The 17,382-nt window shown below is 45.3% G+C and overlaps 1 protein-coding gene across 1 annotated transcript; it reads right to left on the reverse strand.

The window, feature by feature from the left end:
• Window positions 1-1,094: 1,094 nt before the first annotated feature.
• Window positions 1,095-17,318, reverse strand: KLF16 (KLF transcription factor 16). The gene is made up of 2 exons (XM_088149501.1): window positions 16,794-17,318; window positions 1,095-2,191 (listed from the first exon to the last, which is right to left on the reverse strand). The coding sequence occupies exons 1-2, from the start codon at window positions 17,179-17,181 to the stop codon at window positions 1,893-1,895; spliced, it is 687 nt and encodes a 228-aa protein (XP_088005627.1). The 5' UTR covers window positions 17,182-17,318; the 3' UTR covers window positions 1,095-1,892.
• Between the last annotated feature and the right edge of the window lie 64 nt (window positions 17,319-17,382).

Here is a 17,382-nt window from a genome sequence, read left to right on the forward strand (position 1 = left end):
AAACGTCATGCCCCCCAGTCACATGGCCACATTTCAGGCGCTTGGCAACCAGCTTGCATTTACAACTGGTTGCCAAGCACCCCACGATCATGTGATTGCCATTTGCAATCTTCTCTACCGGCTTCCCCATCAGAAGATGGCAGGGAAGGTTGCAAGCAGAGGGGATGTGGTGGTGTGAAGGAACAGACCTCAAATCTTCAGGTGCTCCATTCACCGCTGAGAGAGGGGAGGGGAAAGAGGACGGAGTGAAAGAGGTGTCTGCTGAAGGATTTCAGCTTTGCATGGAGCACTCTTTCGCTCCGTCCACTTAACGACCCGGGAGACTGCTTAACGACCGCAATCGGAAGTGCCCGGATTGCAGTCATTGAGCGAAGCAGTTACATGGGCATCTCACTTAACGACCGCTTTGCTCAACAACCAAGATTCTGGTCCCAACTGTGGTTGTTAGGCAAGGACTACCTGTCGTTTTTCAAACAATAAATCTACTTACTGGAGCTTTGTGTCCCTGAACGTCTGCTTGGGCCTGCTTCAGGTCTAACATCATTGAGATACCTGACAGCTTACAAGGAACCACCATCACCAAAAGCATCAAAGCATCCACTTTTAAAACCACCCCACACACACACACACACACTTGCCTGGTGTACAGCTGTGCAGAGCAGTTGCCACAGCCCCACGAAAGGGAGAAAAAGTGCTTTTAGGTGTCCTGAGTCATACTAAAAATCCCATTCCTCTCAGGTTTAGTTCAGCCATGTGCAGACCATTCAGACAATATACCCAAACTTTACCACTGGTCTGCTACATTCTATATTAAAAGGAATAAATATACATTTTACCAACAAAACAAAGAAAAACAAAAACACCACCCTGAAACAGATACACCCGTAGAGACAGGTCCTCATCTTTCTTTCCATGAGAAAAGGTAGACCTGGGAAAAATATATTTACATACAGTATCAGGTCCCAAAGTTAGTTACCAACACACAATTTCCCTGTGGGCCAAAAAGATCATCTCCCACCTTTGCTGTACTCCTAGTGTCAAAGGGACCATATCAACTTGAACGCTCCCCAAGAAGATTGTTTGGAGGCAGTCAATTTAGGGTGGGGGTGGGGAGACAAGACAGCAAGACATTTATTTATTTATTTATTCAATTTGTATAGCTGCCCGTCTCAAACAAGTGACTCTGGGCAGTGACGTGATCTCTTATGTCTTGCTGTTCACCTTGATGGCTAAGGATGGACCCTAATTATTCAAGGGCAATTTAATTCTGATTATCGAACGCCAGGGGACCAACGGCATGGAGAGCCATTTCCACCATACTCTCTTTCTAAATTCAAAGAGTCAACAGGTTGGTCAGAGAGAGAAGCTTAAAGCTAAGTGAAACTTGGACAAGGTTCTTTCATTCCTGAGGACTACAGTGAGGTTGGGCTGAACATTTCAGTGATACCAAGCACAGACCTTGGAAGAAAGTCTCTTTGCAGCTGGGAAACTGAAGCCAAGTGATGGTGGGACTACCTCTTTGACCAAGGGCTAGGAAATCATCTGCTAGGCACTGATTGGGGGTTGGAGGGGGCCCCTTTCCAAAGGAACATCAACAAGGTTTAATCAAGCCTGCTGGTCCGGTTGCCACAAATCCTGCCACCATCGGCCAGGGTGGGATGGGAATGTGCACAGAGCTTACAGCTTGAAAGCAAGCAGGGAGCGGGACTGGTATTGTAATCAAAATGCCCACCAAGCATAAGGAGGGGCTGTTTCTGCAATAAGGCATATTAAACCATAACTGGAAGTGATGGGGAAGCCAAGATTCTGAATAAAAAATGCCTCTGAAATAGTACCTGGTCGCCCCCTAGTGCTGGGCCTGGGAAGGACAAGTAGCAGGGTGGGATGCCCCTTTAAGGGGCGGGGCTGTCAGAGGCGGGGCTGCCAGGGGCGGGGCTTCCAGCCAAGCTGCTGCCAGCTGAGTCAGTAGGGGAGGCCCTGTAGCAGTCAGACCTTCGGACCATGCCTGGCTGGAATGCAGGGTGGCGGCGGGCATGCTTGGTCAGGTGGTCACTCCGCATAAACCGCTTCTCACAGAGGGGGCAGGCAAACCGCTTCTCGCCGGTGTGGGTGCGGAAGTGGCGGGCCAATTCATCTGAGCGGGCAAACCTCTTCTGACAGCCGGCCCAATTGCATGGAAATGGACGCTCGCCTGCAAGGAGAAAACAAGGCGGGGAGAGAGACAAGTCACTCTGGATGGTTATTTTGTCCTCAGGAGCTGGCAGGAGAACCTCCATGTGCAGAAGCAGTCTATCTCTGAAGACCAGATTCCAAAGACGCAACAGTCACCCTCCCCAGAGGCCCCTGGCTGGCTGCAGCTGGAAAGCAGACGCCAGAAGCCATCCACCAAGGTAATGTTTAGAGTTAAATGGAACCGCAATGCCAAAGGCAAGTACGTATAATACAGTCCAAATGGAAGTCCTAAATGACAATGAAAAGCTTCAGTGAATTAACAGGTTCACCGCCACATAAGCTCTTAATTATTTATTTCCTCTGAATCCTAGTAGAGCCTGGAGGATTTTACGGGGGGAGAAGCAAATGATACCATCCCAAGAAAATTAGCAATGGTGAACGAGCAAGTACGGCAACCCTGAAGGACAAAATTCATTTTAAAACAGACAAACAAAAGGAGTAACAAGAAAACTTAAAGGTGTTCTGGCCTGAAGGAGCTGGCTGAACAGGCAGGACTTTGAGTTTTGTGAAAGAAGATTGGGGGTGGGATGAAAGGACAGAGTTCTGTAACTGAAATCCTGTCATTTAGAACAGTGTTTCTCAAGAATTCTGGGAATTCTCAGAATTCTGGGAGTTGAAGTCCACCCATCTTAAAGTTGCCAAGCTTGAGAAACACTGAGTTAGAATAGTGTTTCTCAACCTTTTTTTTCCATCCACGGCCCATTTCCAACTTGTTTTCTCCTGTGGCCCTGTGAGAGGATTCCAGTTAAGTTATGCTACAACCCCTAGACCAAGACACTGAATGCTTTGATATTTACATGTTAGTTTATTATACAAAACATATACTTCTACTGTGTTAAACCTAATATATACAATAAATGCACTTATCTGTGCCTAATTACACTTACACACAGTAATGGTACAGTGAAAAGTGACAATATTTAATAGTTGTAAGTTTCCTTTTTCTCCTGAATTATCCTACTTCGGACACATGATGCAAAGACTCAGCTCTCTGGAAAAGGCTCTAATGAAAGGTGGAAGGAAAGAAAAGACTCAGCTCTCTGGAAAAGGCTCTAATGAAAGGTGGAAGGAAAGAAAAGAAGATCAACAGAAGTATGGATGGACTCACTTCTAACAGCAGTGGGTACAACCACTGGAAGACCTGAAACACCAAGTTCAGGACAGACAGTCCTGCAAGAAATCCATCTTTGTGGTCACTAACAGTCAACACCAACTTGATGGCACCTAATCAGTCAGTTTCCCCCTGTGTTTAACTCCCCACCTTTTACAGCAATAAAAGCAGTATTACCACCATCTTTTCCCAGCCTGGTAATTGGTCCCTTTCACTGAATTGTGAATAGAAGGGGTAGAAATGGAAGCAGTAGCAGACTTCATTTATTTGGGCTCCAAGATCACCGCAGACAGAGACCGCAGCCATAAAATTAAAAGATGCTTGCTCCTTGGGAGGAAAGCTATGGCAAACCTAGACAGGATATTAAAAAGCAGAGACGTCACCTTGCCGACAAAGATCCACATAATCAAAGCTATGGTTTTCCCAGTAGTAATGTATGGCTGTGAGAGCTGGACCATAAAGAAGGCTGAGCGCCAAAGAATTGATGCCTTTGAACTGTGGTGCTGGAGAAGACTTTTAAGAGTCCCCTGGACTCCTAGGAGGTCAAACCAGTCAATCCTAAAGGAAATCAACTCTGATTGTTCATTGGAAGGATTGATACTGAAGCTCAAGCTCAGATACTTTGGTCACCTAATGCGAAGAGAGGACTCTTTGGAAAAGACCCTGATGCTGGGAAAGATTGAAGGCAAAAGGAGAAGGGGACGGCAGAGGATGAGATGGTTAGATAGCATCACTGAAGCAATGAGCATGAAACTGAGCAAACTCAGGGAGGCAGTGAAGGACAGGAAGGCCTGGCGCGACAGGGTTCATGGGGTCACAAAGAGTCAGACACAACTTAACAACTGAACAACAACAACTGAATTGTTCCTCTGGCTCTCAGTCCTGATCAGTTCATATGAGGGAGAAAACAATTAGTTGTTGCTGGCCGGCCGGCTGGCTGGCTGGCTGGAGCTGGCCTGCATCCTGCTACTCCCTTCTCAGCTATAGGAGCTTCCAAGTCTCTTTGCTCACTCCACCAACTGTTTTGGTCTCACCTCCTCCACACACAACTGGCTGCTGTCACTCTCCTTCCTCTCTTCCACTAACACCCACACCCTGGACCTTCAGCCTTCCTCTTTTATCCCCTTGCAATACAGGTTTGGTCCTTTGCTCTCTTAAAGTCCCAGGGAACCATCCACCTGGAAGAGCACCATTCATAAGGAAGGAGAACTCAGATTAGCAGCTTTGGGTCTTTCCTTCCATAGGTCCCCCTGTCCAGGTCCCATCACTAGATATGGACATGGGGCAGTAGCTGGTGTATTTTCTGGTGTCAACAAGACAGTATTTACAGCACAATACACTTTGGTTTTCTGTGGCCCCCTCAGCATGTGCATGGCCCCCCACTACATGTTCTTCAGCTGTGGCCTCCTGAAATATCCTGGGTCTCAGGCGTCCTTATTTATTTATTTATTTATTTATTAAACTTGTATGCTTTAAATAAATAAAATTTATTTATTTATTTATTAAACTTGTATGCCAACGGGTGATTCTGGGCGGCTCACGATAACAAAAAAAAAAAAAAAAACACCAATCCCTCCAACACTGACTAAAATCCATAAATAATTAAAATACAAACATACATTAAAAATGTCCTAACCCCCCCCTGTATATTTTAGCACTAAAACCTTCAAGATGCTGGTGGGGGGGGAGCCAAAACCCATCACCCCACCAGCCATCTCCATATGGCCCCCAGTTGAGAACCGCCACTCCTCACTGCAACAGGATAGTAAATGAATTCTCCAGAGAGAGAGACAGTCTAGCTTTCAATACGAGATATCACTGTTTTGGGACAAACAGGACATCACTGGCCTTCTGCCAGTTCCTTGGAAATATGTGATTCACTGTCAGATGCTACACATTTCATCTGAGCCACAAGGACATTTGGGAAGGGAGAGTGAATCTCCAATTGATCAAAACAGCTAAAAAGGGCAGCCATGAAGAAGGCCAGTCGCCCTCCAAATCTTTATGCTGGGGACCAACACTAAGACGTGACTTCCTCCAGCATACTTTGTGGGTTTCTTCAGCAGTGTGTTAACAGTCGTATTGGAACCAGAATGCTATACAGATCAGTGTTTTTCAAACTTGGCAACTTTAAGATGTGCGGACTTCAACTTCCAGATTCTCCAGCCAGCATGCTGGCTGGGAATTCTGAGAGTTGCAATCCACACACCTTAACGTTGCCAAGGTTGAGAAACACTGTTTTAAAGAATCAAGTCAGCCCAGGTATAAGTTCACAGAAAGGCTTGAGACAATACATCAAGAGACATTCTACACTGTGAGATGCAAGCTTGACATCAGAAAAAGAGCAAAGCTATGAGATAGCAACATCTCACAATTAAAAACATGAAATTTTCCTTTCTGCAGGGCATAGAAGAATGAATACTGAACTTGTCAGAAGATACAGAATAAAAATACATTTAGTCTTCACTTAACAACCATTTGTTTAGCGACCATTTGAAGTTACAACAGTGCTGAACAAAGGGACTTACAACTGGTTCTTGCGCTTACAACCATCGCAGCACCCTCACAGTTACGTGATGGTGATCCAGGCGCTTGGCAACCAGCTCGCACTTCCGACAGTTGCAGTGTCCCAGGGTCACATGGTTGCCATTTGTGAACTTCCCAGCCGGCTTCCAACAAGCAAAATCAATGGGGAACCACTTGATTCACTTAACGACCACATGATTCACTTAATGGCCAGTGATTCACTTAATGACCACTGCAAAAAAGGTCATAAAATCAGGTGCAACTTGCTTAACATCTGCCCCACTTAACAACAAATTTCCCAGTCCCTATTGTGGTCATTAAGCGAGGACTACCTGTAAGAGAACTTTACATTGCTGCAGCTTCAATACTTTGAATTTTGTGTACTGGCTGTAGTATTATTCCTTTTCATGGGTAGCTCTACTTCAGGGTAGTACAGGGTTATAGCAGAACAAGCTTTTTGTCTAATAGATTTGATTCATCATTCCTTCTGAAGGCTCGCCCTACCTCCGATTAGCTAAGCCAAGTGTCACTATCAACCAACAGATACCATCCTGCCACAGCTGTATATTTTGCTTGATATGGCCTATTTTTCTATTACAGAATTATTTCCATTTCATTTCTTATTCTTAAAGAGCAGGTTTCTTGGACTTGAAAAGGAGGTCTTCTCCACATGTAACATGCAGTCTGATAAGGGAGGTTTCGATGCCCAGGAGAAAACTGTTCAATTGGGCAAATGTATGAGTTGGCTATGGACAGGAGAGTCCAGATGTCAGAAAGCCAACTAGGATAAAATACATTACGTATTTATTTTATTTATTTAAAATATTCATATGGCCGCCCATCTTAAAACCAAACTCTGGGTGGCTCACGACCAAAGGATAAAACAATATACACAAGCCGTAAAAACAGAAAACCATAAAACCATGTACAAAGTTTCATAAATAACACCGGGGTCTTTAGCTTGGAATGTAGAAAGGTAAGGAGAGAAAATATGGAGGAAGATAAAATCATGCATGGCACAAATAACGGGGAGAAACAGATTCATTTACGTGCATGGATCCCTTTCTAGCATGCTTGCACTGGTTTTTCTGTTATTATCACCGCTGTTCCAATAATAACCTGCAAATCAGTGTTAACTTTTATGCAATCTGATTCCCTGGTCGCCCTCCTTCAGTTCACTGGAGGAATTCAGGATGGAAGAAAGAGCCCAGATTTCCAGTGGCACAAACAGCTTTATTACTGTTGCTGTTACTAGCATGGTTAAACGCGACGCTGGCAGTAATTAAGCACAATTGTCCATGTCTCCCTTAACTTGGTTTTTTAAAAGGAGAGGTTCTTTGGGCCCTAATGCACTTCAATGGAGATTCTCCCTATATTGGTTATAAGCTTTGTATCCCACCTTTATTTGTACAATTCAAGGCGGCGTACCTAATGGTCCCACCTCCTACTTCTCTAAAGCAACAACCCTGTGAGGTGGGTGGGCTGGGCCGAGAGAAAGGGACTGGCCCAAAGCCACCCAGGTGGCTTCTGTGTCTAAGAAAGGACTAGAATTCTCGTTCTCCTGGTTTCTAGCCCAGGACCTTAATTGCTACATCAAACTGGCTCTCTGCAAGTCTTTCCTTCGTTTCTGCCTCATTTTAATCAGCTTCTGTTGTGGCAGATTGTGCTGCTGTAGATAAGTGTTTCTGCCACAGCCCTGCATTAGAACACACAACATTCACAAGAGGTTTTACATGGGCTTCTTTCATTCCAATTGGTTCGACACTGAGTCATTTTCCTGGCTCCATCCTCAAGCTGGTTTCCAGGGGAAAAATAAAGCAAATTCCATTAGCTAAAAATTGGTGCATGCAAGTTTTGAAGAATGGAGAACAGATCACGCTTTCAAATCTGGCCTCCGTTTTTACAATATCACCATGTCCTAATAGAGTAATAACATCTAAACAAACATTTTTCTGGTTAGCGATGCTTGAATATGAATGCTTACAATTTTGTATTTCTCTTTAAGATTGTGTGTGTGTGTGTGTGTGTGTGTGTAAAAAGGAGTGCAATCCCTTTAGTTATGTTTGGTTCTGCAGAGAGGTCCCCAGACGTGAGACAGCCACTGGAAGAAGCAGGTGATGGATCTTTTCTGATGGGCAGGACCATCATTTTTCTGAGCACTAAAAATTAAAAAGAGCAATAAAGCAAGGGTTACCCATGTGGGAATTGCAGTGCACATGCATTTCCCCATGCTTCGTTTCTCAACCCCAAAAAGCAGGCTAAGAAAGAGATTGCTGGCTTTCATTACAACAGGTGTCCCTGAACAGAATAAAATGGATAAATTGCAAAAGGAAGTTGAGATGCTTAGAAGACACTTGCTAAAACAAGAGGGCAAAAATAGAGAAAATACAGTAACGCTACGCTCACAAAAAGGAGAAATGCATCTGGCAAAGCTGCCATCAATGCCCTCCAAACTGAACCAACCATACACAACAGAAGGAAAACTGCAGATTTCCTGGGTATCTCATTAAGGATAGGAAACCAGAACTGGAAGACTGGATGACATCAGTCAAGACAATGCTGTGAATGGTACTAAACCCTGAAGAAGACCAGGTGGGCATGCTAAAAGGAAATCTCTCTGGACAAGCCAGACACAATCAGATTTCATTTACCTATGGAGTTCAAGACACCCCAGGAGATTCTGTTAAAAGCCTACGATGACAAAGTGCATATATTGGAAATTAATGGATCCATGACTGCGTCAAGTTCTGCTTATGATCTTAAAAAGAAGTTACATAACATTCGGCAGAGTTCACAAAGAGTTCCAATCATGGAAGAACCACTTAAAGACCAACTAGCATTGGTCATTCAGGAATGCTGAATGGTGCACAGACACATTAAGGAACATAAGCTTTCAGGATCTTCTACAGTTTGGGGGCAGAAGTGGAAGAGACTGCTGTTTGGGCAGCTCAAAGCACAAAGAAAAAGAAGACTGGGGCTGAGGTATAGTTGTAACCCCCAAACCAAGGCTACGGAGCTGATTTTCCAGTCCCTTAAGGATGACACCCAAGAGTAAATGCGAACCAAGGGTAAATTCTCAGATTAGTTCTTGGAAGAGGACAAGAGTGCCCATTTCAGACACAATCATCAAAGAACTGCCAAGATAGATGCCCAAGGCAGGATTATGTGTTACAACTTCAAGGAGCCTGGGCATATCAGCAGGAAATGTCCAAATCACTAAAAGACTGGGGAATGTCCTGCAACCAAATATAGGAGGCCAGCTGGCCCTGGAAACTCTAGCTAAGAGGTGAGCCTTCAAGGACGAAGCCTATGGCAGGTGCCCACTCATGTCTGTCCCAGTGAACGTGGTCCCTGTGGATTGCACTATAGATACCTGTTGAGAAGTAACTTTACAGTTAGTGGCTTCTGGAGGCAGAGTAGTCAGTTGGAGAAGATACATGGAGTGAAACTCACAGCTGTCAATGGATCTGAAATCCTTACTGTGGGGATCCTTACTGGTGGGGAGAGGTTTCCACAAAAATTCATGGACCACAGCCCCAAAGGCAAAGGGTATGGTAATGATGGAAGTCATGCTAAATTTTCTTCTTCCTCTAAGCCAGTTTTAGGGAGCTCCATGAGTGAGAGACAAGAGGCATCCTACAGGGAGTCTCCTGTACAGTGAGAAAGATGGCATGTCCCTCTTCCTTGCTGCAATGGGATGCAAGGAAGAGGGACCAAAGAGGAACATTATTTCGGTTGCTAATCAATTCTTTATAATCAAGCGCCCAAGTAGCTAAAGTGCCCCCGCTCTGAGACAGCTGTGTCATAACCCCAGGAGATTCTGCTACCAGACCAAGCTACCATTTCAGTCAAGGTGCTCTGCCGTCTAGTCAAGCTAGTGGTGGCCCCAAAGGGACTACCATCACGAGAATTCAGCAGCATATTCATACCGACACCATTATTCCCAACATCATTACTCCTACACAAGACAAGAAGCCAGTCTTTGAAGTTACAGGATTGCTAAAAATGTAGACCATGCTTGCAACGAACTAGCAATGTACGTTGCCATGCACACTGGAAACTACACTGAACTCAATGTGAATGATTTCCATTATAATGGCAGAGATCTGAACTTGGAAAAAAGAAACCTGCTTTGGTGGCATGATTTTTTATGGTATGAAAAAATGAAAGTAAATGTAGGTTTTAAGAATCATTACCAGAGAAATATGTTATTAAGAATATGGAACAAATATAAAGCTAGACTTTGCCCAATGATATCATTAACATCCACTCAAAAAGCCTTCTACAGAAGGGAAACAGCAGATAAAGAAGGATGGTTAACATATGAAAATTAATAAAGATAAGATAAAGATAATAAAGATAAGGAAGAATTAAGATAAAGACAAGGGAACAATTAGCCACAGAAGGACACTCTTTTCGATGCTTTTCTTATAATCAGAAAGGTTTATTAAATCAAAGGTTTAATACTATATGGATAAACGGACAATCAGAATTGAGAAGGACAAAACTGAATTTGAAACAGAATTATGTACAAGTCATGATCATATAATAGCTAAAATGTATAAATTGTTACAAAGATTTGAAACAGAGGATTAACAGATTAAAAACTGTATGGTGAAATGGGCTGCAACTTTTGGTTATAATAAAAACATGGATACATGGGAGAAAATGTTGGGAACTGGTATTATGTTTACATTGTGCCATAATTTAAAAGGGAACTTTTATAAAATGATGTACTGATAGTATATGGCACCAGCTAAATTGTCTAAAATGTATAAAGGAATATCAGATCAATGCTGGAAGTGTGAAAAGGAAGAGGGGACTTTTTATCATGCATGGTGGACTTGTGAAAAAGCAACAAAATTTTGGGTATAATCCATACAACGATATAAAAGATATTACAGACTAATATCATGATGAAACCAGAATTATTCTTACTTGCTTTTATGGACAAGGAATTAGAAAAGAAATATGGGAAATTAATATTGTATGTGGTAACTGCGGCTAGATCACTGTATGCAAAAAGTTGGAAAAGTAATGAAATGCCTACAGTGGAAGACTGGACTATAAAATTAACTGAACTTGCAGAAATGGCAAGCTGACCAGTTTGGTCAGAGAAAAAAAGGATAAAGGCTTTTTTGAAAGAATGGAAACTTCATATAGACTTTTTGTTGAAAGAAGAAAAAAAAACAAGATTGATGATTTCGAGCTTTGGGGATTAAAAATGAGACAAAGAGATTGGGGAAAAGTTTAAGATGATAATTGCTCAATAGGAAGAAGGGTGGAAGACACAATTGTATGTTTTTTTCTTTTTAAAAAATCTTTCCTTGTTTCTCTATTTCTTATTTTCTATCTTTGTTCTTGTTTGTTTTGTATATTTTACTACATTGAAAAATTCAGATGGATGGATGGATGGATGGACAGACAGATAGAAGAAACCTGCAATCTGTCTGGCTTTCTTTCAACCCAATAGATTCTCCAAGTTGTGTAAGGAGACTCACTCACATTTCACTTGCTTGCCATAGATCAGCCACTCACTCCTTGCTTGCCAGTTACTTTTCCTGAATCATTGGAACAGCTTGTGATGTTGACAAGAAAGATGGGATTCACCCATGACAGTCAACCAGGTCCACTTTCCCATCTATATCCTTGAAGAACCCTTTCAAGAGTTTTACAGTACAGGTGTAGACCAGTCTTTCTCAACCTCAGCAACTTTTAAGATGTGTGGACTTCAACTCCCAGAAGTCCCCAGCCAGCATACTGGACATTCCTTCCTTCAAAGCATCCTAGAAGGTTAGAAGATTCTGTAACTGATTATACCTTTCAGGTTCATATATAGTAGTAGTAAAAAAACCCACCAAACTAAACAAAAATAGGGGGTAGTTGAAACACTGTGGTTGTTAAAAGTTTAATGTTAGGTTTTAATGAAATATTTGATGGGCACAGAAAGCAGTGACAAACCAAGGAGGAACGTAAAGGGATCAAGTTCCCTTTAATTATGCTTGTGGGCAGTTCTGCAGGGAGGTCCCGATGGGAGAAGGTTGGTCTCAGGCAGCAGGTGCTGGATCTTATATGACTAGACAGGACCCTTCTTTTTTTCCAAGCACCAAAGAAGGTCAAAACAATGGAGGAGGAAAAATAGGTGTTTACTTAAAGCAAAACCTGCTAATGTGGAAACTGTGATACACGTACATTTTCCTATGTTCTTTCTCAACGAAAAAGATGGGTTCTCAAACAAGGAGACCTCTGTATAGAGTTACTTTGATTACATGCAAGAGTTTCATTTTCAAAAACCAAAGAAGCTCCTGGCTTTCACCTGCATCTACACCCATCTTCTTGCTTTGGTTTTTTTCTCTTATTTTACAATTTAGCATCTTTAGTTGTTTTTATCTGATGGTCACTGTGCTTCCAGAAAAAAAAAGGCAAAGAAAGTTCGACTAAGCTTGACCTACACTATGCAGGAACGGCCATTCTTCCCCATCGCTCCTGGCCTACTCCATGAATGTTCCTGCAACCCCACGCAATCCTTGCTGGTTTTGACTTGCCAAAGGGTATAAATGTTCAGCACCAGCTGGCACCACTAATCTAGTCAACCTTGCGTGAGAAAGGGGGAATACACATTTTTCTCCTAAAAGAGCAGGTATGCATTGCATAAAATGGCAAACTCTCAGATATGGAGAGGGTTCGTTGACCCATATGATATGATCCGGTAAACATCTGACACTTTTCTGCCATCGCATTTTAGTGTATCTAAATAGATTTATGGAGAAACCTTCAAAGGTTAAAGATGTTAATGTGATGTTGAATTATATACCAAAGCTTTCGAAATTGACTGTCTGTGAGGAATCAAGATTGTGCCACGCATGGGGGGGGAGGTGGCGGGTGGCTAAAAGAATAATCTTGGGAAATTGGAGAATTCCAGATGTTAAAGATCAGCTTTTGGAAATATGTAAATTATCCATCCTGGAGAAGGCAATATTTTCCACTAATCAAAGGGTTAAGGAATATGCTCTTCTGTGGTATAGGTGTTATGATATTTTACAATAATATTTTGTATCTGGTTATAGAGTCCTTGGGGTTCTCTGAGCTTGGTTGTTTTCTTGCAGACGTTTCATTACCCAACTAGGTAACATCTTCAGTGCTATAAGGGAGAGAGGTTTGTTCTCTGCTTATATACAGTAGCTTGCCCTGTCAGTGTTGGTGGGGGTTTCTCCTTGGTAGTTCCTTAATTAGCCTGTTCTTACTGTTTGATTGTCTGTCTGAGTTGGTAGTTCCTTGATTAGGGTATTGTTTACTGCTTGATTGTTTGTCTGGTGGTAATTCTGGTGTTAATCCCTGCATAACTGGGTGTTGATTGCTGGTGAGGAGAAGTTCTGGTCTTTTGTTTTCCTTTTTATTGTCTCTTTTGAATGCTGTGTAGATGTTGTTTATCTCTATGTGCCTGTTGATGGCTGCCTTGTCTGAATGCCAAGCTTCCAGGAATTCCCTTGCATTTTTGGATTTAGCTTGGTCTAAGATGCTGACAGTTTCCCAGCTGAAACTAAGGTTGAGTCTGTCCATGTGTTGTGAGATGAAGGAGAACACTGCTATAATATTAGGTGGTACTTTAGTAAACCAGTGACTATCTGTAAATTTAATATATAAGGTAGACCTTTCTTGTTTGTTCGATTTTTTTCTCTCTCTTTTCTTTTTCTGTTTTATTACTTTTAAACGATTGTTTAGTTTAACTCTGTTATTGTAGTGTATCTTGGTATTTTGCCTGTATTTTGTGCTCTTCTAAAATAATGAATGAAAAAAGAAAACAAAAGAAGAACTTCCAGATCATCACCAATGAGATAAGAGATTTCCTGGCACAAGGAAGGAAGTTGGGAAAACAAAAAACATGTTTTAAAACTTAACATGATATCTGGAAAAGTAGGAAAGCAGGACTGGGAAGTTTTGAGGATGATTAAAAAAAAAAAGTCTAGTGCCATGAAGAAAAGTTAACCTTCATTTACTGTTCAACCCACTGACAGAAAATTGGCTTTTTAAGTTTCTTTTGAAGGAGAAAGAGGGTTTTGGTGGGTAGAGTGTAGAAATTCTGCTCTTATTTAATTACAACGTGGCTAAGGGGGAAGAAAAGATCCGAGAAATTGCTGGGCAGATTTGGATCCAGCATTAATGCACACACACTCATAGCCAGAGATCTGCCAGATGCAAACAAATGCTGTGGGAATCAGTAGCAGAGGATGAAGGAGGAACAAATCAAAGGAAAGCCCACATCTGACCCCAACAGTTGTTTTAGTCCCGGAACTTAGCTTACATTTCTTTCACACACAAATCCACTTTTCCAGTAAACCTTCTGCAACTGAGCAGCTTAATGTGGGGAAGGGAGGACACCTGCCTCATCCTGGTTGCAGTCATTAAATCACAGAGAGCACACTTTGTTCCTGCTGCTTGCCTTCAGTCCAAACTCCACAAGCCACACTTTTGCAAAAGACCTCATTTCAATCTCCAGCTAAAGAGGATTTCACTAGGGGACAAGATCAGTTTTGAATCTGGAGAACAGCACATAGCTACAAAAACCAAAGCACCAAATTACTGTGCAGCCTTCAGTATGTCCCATGTAGGCATGATGCATGATGCATACATCTATGGCTCTACGCTTGCAACCTACAAACAACTGGAATAATAACTTTCTGCTTGACCTACTGCCCACTTCAAGCCTCAGAGCATTTGGGTTTTTTCCACTTGTCACTCTCCCATTTCATATCCAGTCCCCTACTGCCCAGTGCCTTTGCAATACTCTGCAATAGTGTCCTTTGGGGGGATTTTCTAAAAGTTGGATTGACTTCATGCCCCTATCTTTGCACATGGAACAGGTCTCTACAAGCGGAGAACGGCTGGCTGGAGCAAGACAGCAAGGTCCTGTGCGCTTAAGAGCTTGTAAATGCATTCATGTGCCAGCTTCAGCAAGTTTGGAGAAACCACCCACTTTAAATAAGATAGCATCTGGGCAAAGAAAGCCTCTCCCGCACTGGTTAAAAAAAAAAATCAAGCTTTTATGCCTTTGCCTACACAATCCTGCCAGCTGCTTAGCCCAGCTATCCGCCCACCAGAGGATTAAGGGCACCAAACATAGCTGACACAAAACACGCAGCAGGGGATTCTGCTGGCACATTCAAAGGAACCCTGCTATCAAAATTCATCCTTTTTCTCAGCCCCATCTCCTTTTACACATACAGATGGATAAACACGGGCCACATTAGGAATATAGGAAGACCACTGCGAGGCATTCTGGGAGTTGTAGTTCAAGAGAGCCAGAGAGGGCCAGGTTGGAAAGGGCTGCCCCAGCGAGTCCTCCTTTTAAGCCACCCCATTACTGAACTGTCTCAGCAGCCAGCCAGCCAGCCTTACGCACAAGCCCAGCAGGGCGGGGGGGGGGAGCTATAGATAGCCTCTCACAAATGCACCCAAGCCACACCGCATTTAACACTTCTGCGCTGGCTTTGTACCTGGTTTCTGAAGGTGCAGCCCCTGAGCAGTGAACCCTACCGAGCTAGCATCCCCCACAGAATGGCATCATTCATTTGCTGGCCCTCCCAACGCCCCTGCAAAGTAGGATAACTTAAGCAAGGACTTCTGAAGGTCATCAGTGAATTTCCACAGGGAGGGGGAATCTGAACCAACTCCTCCCCTTCCCAGCTGCTCCGAATCCAACAGTCCAGGCTTCTGGTCACGCTGGTCCATTCGGGGCCCAGGGTAGCTAAGCTGAATGTGTTTCTTGGGACTGAGCTGCCACGAACACCGCAAGCGGTGAGCCCAAATAATAATCTATAGGGTAGACCCCTGGCTCTTCCTCTTGTTACGATTAAACTCCTTTACGCTTTTTATCTGCTATCCCTTCTGGCCTGCTCTGGCGAGTCGCACTGGCGGGGCAGAGGTGATCGTTTTGCAGACACACCCACGCGGCTTCTGTCCTCGCCCTGGTGCTCCACCCACGCCGGGTGCAGTGATATCCGTACCTCCCTTTGTGTCCCTCTTAAATAGGGGGTGGGGGAGCTGCGCATGGAGAAGAGGCTCTGAATCTCTGGGGTAGGAGCCAGGGTTGGATCTCCCTTCCCGCCCTTGGATTAAGTTCCGACAGGAAGGCCCCCACCCCATCAGGCCACCCTAGATGGCCACACCTCTCTCCGACCGTCCGGCGTAGGCAGCAGAGACCAAGCTCTGCCAACAAGAGTGGGCGAGATTTGAAGCCAGCAGCCATCTCCAAGGGAACCTTTCGGAAGGGGCGGGGGCTACAAGCGAGCCGGGAAGACCCCTTCCCTTGCGGGGGCCCCGCGCACCAGAAACGGCAGACTCCGCAATTGGAAGCACCGTGGGGAAGTCAACGCCTCCCTCTTGCGCCTGTAGCTCCTTCTACGGTAGCCTGCTTTGGAACTTAGAGGCTCTACGGACCCATCGGCGCGGTGGAGAGGCGTGGCCGTTATCTGCAAGTAACCTCAGGCTAAACACCCCCACTGATCAGGAGGGATCGCCAACATCTCCCCGGCCTCCTTCCTCCAATCTACTTTCGCTTTCGGGCCGCCCGGCCAACCACGTGGGGCCAGGATCCCCGGGGCGGGGGGGCGGCATCTTTATTGGCTTGTCAAGAGGGGGATGACAGCCCGCAGGTCCCGATCCTGAGAAGCGAGGGAGCTTCGGAAAGCGATCGGGCCAGCGAAATCCTCCCCCCCCCGGATCGAGAGGAAATCCGTGCGCCAAAGCCGAGAGAGGCGCGGTCTCCACGTGGGTGGAGACCGAGGGGGGAGGAAGCGGGAATCGGGGGGGCGAGGGCAGTTGGGGGGCGGGGGCGGTTCCGCAGGACTTTCGGGCACCCCGCTGGGGTCCCCGCCGGCAGCGACGGGGAGGGACAACCCCGGGCTCGGCTCGGCTCGGCTCTTACCGGTGTGCGTCCTGAGATGCGCCTTCAGATGCGAAGACTTGCCGTAGACCTTAACGCAGTCCTGGAAAGGGCACTGGTGCCTTTTGGCCGGGGAGATGGCGGAGAGGCTGGCGGGGCTGTCAGCGCCGGCTTTCCGCGGAAGCTCCCCCGCCTGCGGCAGGACCGGGACGCCGTTTCGCACCTCGCCCCCTCCGGGCGAGGCGGAGCCGCTCCCGCTGCAGCCCGAAAGCGCAGAGCCGGGGCGCCCCAGGTGGCGGGCGCTCGGGAGGGAAGGGGGGCGCCCGCCTCGCTCCTCTTTCGAGCTGATGAGGCTGGAGGCCGGGTGGATCAAGGCCCCGCTGGAGATGGACACCAGGCACTCGGCGGCCAGATAATCCAAGCCCGACATGACGCCGCTCCAGAAGCGGGGAGCCGTCGGAGGCGCGTCTTCGAACGGCTCGCCCGCCCGCGAGACGAAGAGGGGCGCCCGGCTTCCCGACACCGCGGCTCGCTCTACGGACGCGACTGCCTCGCCCTGGCGCAACGTGGAGACGGAAGGAAGGGTGGGGGAAGACGCCTGCCTGGTCTCCGCCCAGCCGGGGCGCGTCAG

The sequence above is a fragment of the Python bivittatus genome, unplaced genomic scaffold (assembly GCF_059951505.1).
Source record: "Python bivittatus isolate LINGU-HERP-01145 unplaced genomic scaffold, Pbiv_v1 ctg000580_np1212, whole genome shotgun sequence".
Lineage (NCBI taxonomy): Eukaryota > Metazoa > Chordata > Lepidosauria > Squamata > Pythonidae > Python > Python bivittatus.